The sequence below is a fragment of the Lagopus leucura genome, unplaced genomic scaffold (genome assembly GCF_019238085.1).
Source record: "Lagopus leucura isolate 7727_CA_CO unplaced genomic scaffold, USGS_WTPT01 Super-Scaffold_100002, whole genome shotgun sequence".
NCBI lineage: Eukaryota > Metazoa > Chordata > Aves > Galliformes > Phasianidae > Lagopus > Lagopus leucura.
This window is the reverse complement of record NW_024962263.1, coordinates 232,394-240,661: the sequence shown is the minus strand read 5'-3', so window position 1 is coordinate 240,661 and position 8,268 is coordinate 232,394. Positions and strand designations below refer to the sequence as shown.

Sequence of the window (8,268 nt, the reverse complement as noted above, 5' to 3'; positions counted from 1 at the left end):
GTTTTGATGTGGAATACTGAAACCCAAAAACAAAACAAAAAAAAAAACAAACAAAAAACATAGAACCATGACAACGTGCCACTGCTCTTCTTTCCCTGCTCCCTTGCTGAAGCCAAATGGCGAGGGCTCAGCTGTTGAAGCAGCAATAAACAGAAGATGCAGGCCGTAACAAAATACAGAAGAAAGCAATGCTTGCTCCCACAGTAATCCCACTGGAAATTGCCCCTTTCCCAGGGCCTTTGCATTAGTATACCTGCAGGTGGACTTTGCACCGTAGGAGAGGAGGGGGAAATGATGGGAGATAGATAAAGCCCTTGTTTGCTGATAGACCTGTCGTCAGAGCTGTTTTCCATAGCCAGTGCTGATGTGTCTGGGCTACTGCTGTACTGTCTGATAATACATAACTAACTGGCAGTGTTCCTGTCAGATCCTGCCCTTCTTTATCCCCTCATTACTTAAATGTGGCTAGGTGATACGTGGTGAAATATCACCCTACACTTGCCTCTACTTCCCTCATTTTGCTATCATGTTATTTGTTGTATACCATCCACACAAGTCTTCAAGAAAAGCAAACGTGCCAAACGCAATTAGGTGTTGGTTAAGATACTCATAACTCACATTTTCCTGTGCGTTTTGAGTCTCTGCCTGTTTCTCAATGCAGCCCCCAATAACTGCATGAAGTAATTGGTCCATAAAAATGAAATGTTTTCAAATAAAAAGCCTGGGACCCGTCTTTGCCCCAAGTAATCCCCCCCAGCGCTAAACAACATTAATTTTACCTCAAAGTGATGAGCATAAGTGGCTCAGTATGACTGGACACCAATGCTAGGCAAGTATTCTTGGATAGATTTAAGGGAAAAGGTGGGTAGAAAATTTACAGAGTGCAGTGACCTCATTTCTTTGCTATGAGCATTTTGCAGTTGGCAGTAGGCCAGCAGCAGGAGGAGTGGTTGGAACAAATCCTGCTGCAACAAATATGGCTGGGTTTTGGCAGAAGGAAGCACAGACTAGGTAGTGTTCTCAGATAACGTGAACCAGACATTACAGATGCTTACCTTATTCCTTCCCACCAATTAATTTATTTCAAGTGGGGTGGAAGGACTGGAAGAGGGTGTGAAGGCAGGCAGAAAAAAATAACAGGAGGAGCAGTATATATAACCCTTTGGTCATCCAGCTGCCCATCAGGTGACCTGAGCTGCTCAGATCATCCTGCAGTACCTTCTCTGTTTTCCTAGATATTCCCACAAGGATCAGCTTGCCATCACATTAGGGACTTGTACTATCCTGGATTGTGAGGTGATACATGTTAAAAAACAAAGTGAAACAAACAAGCAACAACAACAAAAACAGCCCCACAGTGAGGCAAATAAAAATTAAAAAAAAAAAAAAAAAAAAAAGCAAAAGGAAATGACAGGTCTTTGATATTTTTTTCATTCTATTACTGAGACTGATAATAGCAATAATGGAAATCACAGTGCACGACACCTGTGGCCTAAACATAGGACAGACTCCTTGCAGAACTCCCAAGGGGAGAGAGAATTTACATTCTTTGCCTCCTTGCATTAGTCCTAATCCCAGTATGCAGAAGAGTCAGGCCTAAGTCAGATGGCCCAGCCTAGAGCAGTTCATCAGAGATCTCTCCTGAGTCGTGGCAAGATGTCACACAAGGCCAGATGGCAGATAAGGAGGCACCCATCCCCTGCTGTTTTCATTAGGGTGTAAGAAGACCTTCTAAGGAATCAGTCTGTCGTACCCAAATGTTGTATGAGGCAGCTTTTTTTCCTGGTGCTAAAATTATAAGAAGAGTTCCCTAACACCCCTCCCCATTTTATGGGGAGTAATTTCTTGCAACTAGGATAGGAATTTGCCACCCTGCAATTATTAGGAGTTCACTATACTGGAAATAGAGTGTACTATTAGTAATTATTAACTTGATACGCTTTTCTCCTACCTGTATCAATCCCAACAAAAAGAACCAATTTCTGCTACTTAGTGATCACCTCTGTGCAAGGCTGATGATGTGAGAACAGTCAGTGCTTTTAGTTGTGTGCTTCAGCTGGAAACATAGAATTTCCCCTCCTTTCCTCACCATTTTCCCTTAGAAAATGTATGTGACTACTGCTCAATGCTGTGGGCAAGCTTCATGAAAGCATTCTAGGATTCTGCCACAACCTGCTGTTTTTAAATTATTTTGATGCAAGTGATTATGAAGCATTTTGACACAGTGAATACTGTTTTACAATGAAGCTTTAGCCAGGTCTCATTGTAATTTATTACAGTGAAGTTTTTCAATTATTCATAATGCCAATGCTACCAACTGCCTTTGCAATACTTTTCTTGGACAGATCTCAAAGCACTTCACAAAGCAGCTCAGTAGCATATCTATAATTTCAAATCTAGGGCAGTAAGAAGTTTGTTTATTAGACTCCAATAGGAGCAGCTAACACCAGTGGGTAGATACAGTCAGCACGTTCAACAAGTACACTGTGATGCCTTAGAACTGTAATACACAGAACAGAGATCTACATGCTTGAGCTTTGCAGTTACTGCACAGCAGTTCCCTCTCCCATTTCAAACCTAAAGCTCATCTCAATAAACACACCCTTTTTTTTGCTGAGTTTTCTTCCAGTTAAGCTTTTAAAAATCTCCTCTCTTCTCTATACGTTTTCTCAGGGAGAGTTGGTGCAGCCTGTTACCACCTCTGGGACTTCCTAACTCCCACACCAGTTTAACTGAGTCACATCCTGCCAGCTCTGCAGGAAATGCAGCAGGAGAGACACTCCACAATTAGTGGAGGGTCCCCTCCTTTCTTGCAATCAGGCAGAAGGAGGACTGAATGGAAATGGGACCCTGCATGGAGTGACAGATGAACCCCCTTCCAGCCTCCCTCACCTTTCCAGCTGCCCTTACACCATAGGTCTGAAGTTCTGGAACTTGAAGGATGGGGAAATGAGGATGTTGATTAATACCCATCCAGGGAGTTGTCAAGGGTGAGTCAGTCAACCGATGCCTTAAGACTGCTTTTACCAAGAACAAAAGAAGGGTGATGGTTGTATGATACTCCTGTCTGAGGGAAACAGAGGGCCTGATATACTGGTTGAAACCTACTTAAAATGAAGTCTGCTGCCTATCTGGTGCCCAGGTCAGCGACATTACAAAGAAGCTCCCCGGTTTGATTTGGCCCTCCAGTTATTACTTGCTTTTGGTTGTTCACGTCAGCATTGAAGAAGCTACAGAGAGAATTTTAATGGCTAAGAAAAGGGACTGTAGGGCACTGGGTGATTAGCTGAAGGAGCAGGAGCACAGGCAGTGTTTTCCTCAATCCCTTCAAAATATCAATAGCAGGGAAAAGTACTGATAGGAACAGGAAAACCCACCTGATCAACAACACATGGCTAAGTGGCTGTTGTCATTGATGGATTTTTTTTTTAAATTATTTTTATCGTGGAGCAGCTTATACAGCACTGGGCCTGCTGGCAACAGATAACATTCATCTGTCTCGAGGGAAAAGGATTCATGGCAGGGCTCATTAAGAGGGCTTTCAGCTATGTTTGAAAGGGGAAGGGGATAAAAACAGACTCCATAGAGAAGAGCCTAGGGGCAGCATCCCAAGGTTGAGGGTGAGATCAGTAGCTCAGCTGAAGTACATCTACACCAGTGCACACAACATGGGCAACAGACAGGAGTACCTAGAAGCCATTGTGCAGCAAGAAAACTATGACTTTGTGGGGAGCTGGTGTGGAAGAAAACTGGCCTGGCTGAACAGGGAGCTTTCACTGAGACCTCAGGAAAAAAAGAAAGTTTATCACCTCTGGAAGAAGGGGCAGGCAACTTGTGAAGAATACAAGGATGTTGCTAGGATATGCAGTGAGAAAATCAGAATGGAGAAACCCCAGATAGAAATGAATCTGGGGTTTAATCTGCCACAATACAAAATATACATAAAAGTATTAAAGAGCATCCAGAGGAATGCTACAAAGATGGTGAAGGTTCTAGAGGGGAAGACATTTGAGGAGTGGCTGAAATCCCTTGTTTGTTCACCTAGAGAAGAGAAGGCTGAGGTGAGACCTCATCATGACCTACAGATCCTCAGGAGGGGGAGGCAGACACTGACCTCCTCTCTCTGATGAATAGCAATAGAATGACATTGAAACTGCAACAGAGGAGGTTCACGTTGGATATCAGGAAAAGGCTCTTCACTGAGTGGATGGTCAGGCAGCAAAACAGCCTCCCCAGGGAAGTGGGTCATGGCACTGAGTTTGCCGGAGTTTAAGAAGCATCTGGACAATGCTCTCAGACATATGATCTGATATTGGGGTGGTCCTGTGTGAGTTAGACTTACTGATCCTTACAGGTCCCTTCCCAATCAGGATATTCTATGATTATATAAAGAGTCAGGAGGATCCAGAAAACTATAAGCCTCAGTACTGGGGAAGGTCATAGAGCAAATTGTCTTGAGCGCAATCACACAGCATGAGTGGGACAACTGGGGTGTCAGGCCTAACCAGCAGGGGTTCATGAAAGGCAGGTCATGCTTGACCAATCTGATCTCCTTCAATGACCAGGTGACTTGCCTGGTGGATGAAGGCAATGTTGTGGACAAAGTCTTTAATAACGCCATTGTTTCTATCTCCCACAGCATTCTCCTGAAGAAGCTGGCAGCTCATGGCATAGATAAATATACTCTTATCTGGATAAAAAACTGCTAGGATTGCTGGGCCCAAAAAGAGATGGTGAATGGAGTTAAATCCAGCTGGTGACTAGTCACAAGTGGTGATGTCCAGGGATAGGTATAGCCAGTCTTGTTTAATGTCTTTATTGATCATCTGGATGAGGGGATTGAGTGCACCATCACTAAATTTGAAGTTGACATGAAGTTAGGAGGAGGTGTTGATCTGCTTGAGGGTAGGAAGGCTCTACAGAGCGATCTGGATAAGTTAGATGGATGGGCAGAGGCCAGTTGTATGAGGTTGACTAGGATCAAGCGCTGGGTCTTGCACTTTGGTCAAACAATCCCATGCAACACTACTGTCTTAGGCAAAGTGTCTGAAAAGCTGTGTGGCAGAAAAGGATTCATAGTGGACATGAGCCAGCAGTGCGCAGAGGTGGCAAAGGATGCCAACAGCATCCTGGCTTGTATGAGAAGTAGCAAGGTCAGCAGCACTAAGAGGCTGAACCTCAATGAGGCTGAACCTCAAGTACTGTGTTTAGTTTTAGACCCCTTGCTACAAGACATTGAGGCCCTGTGTCCAAAGGATGAGAAACAAAATGGTTGAAGGATCTGGAACAAAAGTCTTATGAGGTGCAGATGAGAGAGCTGGGATTGTTTACTCTGGAGAGCTCAGGATAGACATTATTGCTCTTTACATCTACCTCAAAGGAAATTGTAGAGGTGGAAGTTGGTCTCCCAGGTAACTTAGTTACCAGCTTCAGAAGGCTAGCACCTCTGCGCTGTACTGCAAAAAGTCAGACACTGGAGCTTTGTAGAAGAAATTATTTAATAACTCATCTTAAATAACATGATAATGTCAACATGTGAATAATTTACATTTGTGGCACAGAATATCCTGTTGTTTTGCTATATGTCCTGATATATGTGGAAAACAGAAACAAATACTGTCCCATCATGAGCTTCAGCGTATAATCAAGGTTTAGACTTTCTTTTTTAAGAAACAGCTTGACATTGAAACAGAGGTGCCAGAGCAACATGATAAATAAACAAAACAAGTTTTAAATTAGTTCCAAAGCACGTTCCCTACTGAAAACTATTTTTTAAAATTCCGTTTTACATCTATAAATACACAGTACAAAAATGCAAGTTTACAAACCATTTTTTTCCCAATAGACTTATGTCATTTGAAGTTTTAAGTAGTATCATTTCTCCAACGTAACATACATATATTTAAGGGCAATAATACTAACTATTTACATATAAAGTTATGAAGTGTTTAAGAATATAAATTAGTAAGAACGCAGACAAAAACACACTCAAAATAAATAACCCCACAGCTTTACATATGAGAGCATTTCTGATATTATACAACATAACATACAAGGCTGCAGGACTTGATCTTGCAGTTACTTGTATCTGTCAATTTTGCATCTAAGTAATGCCAGTACAGTAAAAAAGCCATTTTATGGGGCTGCCCGTGAGCCTGCAACTACCTTCCTGGAATGTCTCCTGCCTGAGCTTGGTTCCTGATAAGTTCAAGCTCCACAGAGAACCTGTTGTAAATGAATGTGACTAGTACCATTCTTCTGATCTGAGGTATTGTTGGCAATCAGAGTCTCCTTTCACTTCTGGGGATCCAGGAATTTTTATTCCATTTTTTGGATAGACACACCAGCACCCAGCCGACTCTCCATCCAGTGAAGTTTCACACTAGGATTATTAAGAAAGTTAATCAAAACCCAGAATAAGTAATTGTCAGCAAAAAATTCACTACAGGATACTGCAAACAGAGGTGTTGAACAGCACTAGAACTGAAAGCTCAAGAAGTGCAGCATATGGACCCATTTTGAATACAGTGACACCTCTCTGACAGAACCTCTAACCAACACACTTGGTTAGGAAGTCTTGATTTGAGCTTAGCTACTTCAACAGCAACTACACACTTCAAACAATACGCCCAGTCCTTGCTAAGTGGTAATATAAAATAGTCATATTTTCCAGTAAGATAAACAGATGGAAAGCAGGATACGTAAGGTAGAGAGGTGAAAGCAATGGCTTGATAGGCTGACTCTTTACACACAGAGGGAAATGGGATTCTTTCTTTAGCTGGGGAGTTGAACATGTTTCTGTGTTTGCCTGGTTAGATCCCAGGTGACAATGAGTCACACGGTGGGGCCACATTCTAAAACAATGTCTTGGTGACACAGATTTATGCAAACCTACAAAATTTTTGTGTATGGCCTATGGTTACAACAGTTTGATTTAAGCTTTAGTTAATTATACAGATTTCCCTCAGTGCACTTTGTGGTGGCTTCTGTAGATATTATAATGGGTATAAGCATTATCAATAAAGTAATCTAACGGAAGTACAAATCAATATTTTTTTCAATGCAATTTCAAAGGGCTAATCTTGCTCCAGAGAGTTTTGTCACTGCAAGTGTTCTTTAATGTGAGAGCTGAAATCCTTCTGTCTCCATAGTGATTATTACATATGCACTTAACAATACATGCAGTATGATGGATATCATGGATTAGCATTGGCTGTGAATATGCTAGCAAACTGGATGCATGGAGTTTGACTTGGCCTGAGAAGAGACAGGGTCAAAATGTTTTAGAAAGGCTTTGTGTACACCTGTTCTGTGAATAAAGGAGACTTCTGCCTCCATTTTTGTCTATGCTGAGCATGCATTCACTTTTAAGAGGACTACCATCTGTTCCCACTACTAAGTATCCTATTTTCACAACCGGTTTCCAGCAGCTGCAAACTTGTGAGCTTGGGAGCAGAGGGTTGTGAAAGAATTGTCAGTGCCAGATTAATTGCAATGCTGCTGTGAGCAGACAGGAAAAAAGTACATACCTGTTTGCTGTGGTAAAATCCATTCTTGTTACAGTTGGGTAAATAGAATTTGTAAATGTCCCCTCCACTTCTCTGCTGAGCCTTTGCCAATTTATACAGAGCTCTGTTGAGCTCCTTCTGACAAGGTCCCTACAAGCAAACAAAAAGTGATCAATATAAAGCTAGCAAAAAGCTCTAAGTATTTATTAGTCATATAATCTGCAGCATATAACACTGATTTGCATGTAGTTCCTGCATGTTCCAATAGGAGTGTGGCCAGAAAACTCTAGCGTTGCACTTAGGCTTTTGTTTTTATTCTTTGAGGTATTTTCTGTCCTCAGAAACATGACAAAGTCCTTAAATTGCTACACAAGGAAACTTAACCTGCACTGAGTAAACATATTACTACTTTGAGAGTACAGTATCTCCTATTATGGGGAGCTGCAAGCTAGAAGGCTTGTGTACGTGAGGCTGGCCATGTTTTGTGGGTTGCCATGGTCCTGTGTTCTGTTGATGTACAGAGAATAGGTGCAAGACATATATAGACAGTGTGAGAACAAACATCTGAATGTTATCTTTTGTGTAACACATGGCTGTTACCAGATCAGAGTGCAGAGCACTGCAGTGACTCTGAGACTCAGACCCAAAGTCCCTCAGACTGGGACTGAAGATCTGTTTGCATCATTAACTACGTTCACTATTTTCTTGCTTCTTTTTTCTTTTTCTTTTTCTTTTTCTTTTTCTTTTTCTTTTTCTTTTT

General features: G+C 41.8%; 1 protein-coding gene and 1 long non-coding RNA gene across 3 annotated transcripts in view; one reads left to right on the top strand and one right to left on the bottom strand.

Moving 5' to 3' along the window:
• Positions 1 to 8,268, top strand: part of LOC122178668 — a 59,281-nt gene that overhangs the window by 11,367 nt on the left and 39,646 nt on the right. The gene's annotated exons all lie outside the window — the stretch shown is intronic.
• The window catches only part of IGFBP1 (insulin like growth factor binding protein 1), a 6,336-nt gene continuing 3,547 nt past the window's right edge, over positions 5,480 to 8,268 (bottom strand). The window contains exons 3-4 of one of the 2 annotated variants that reach the window (XM_042868939.1): positions 7,530 to 7,658; positions 5,480 to 6,382 (exon numbers count right to left, since the gene is read on the bottom strand). In XM_042868939.1, the coding sequence (XP_042724873.1) occupies positions 6,245 to 6,382; positions 7,530 to 7,658 (267 nt within the window). In that variant the 3' untranslated portion in view covers positions 5,480 to 6,244. Of the gene's footprint in view, positions 7,659 to 8,268 lie in introns of both variants that reach the window. The other variant, XM_042868938.1, reaches the window with a different exon arrangement.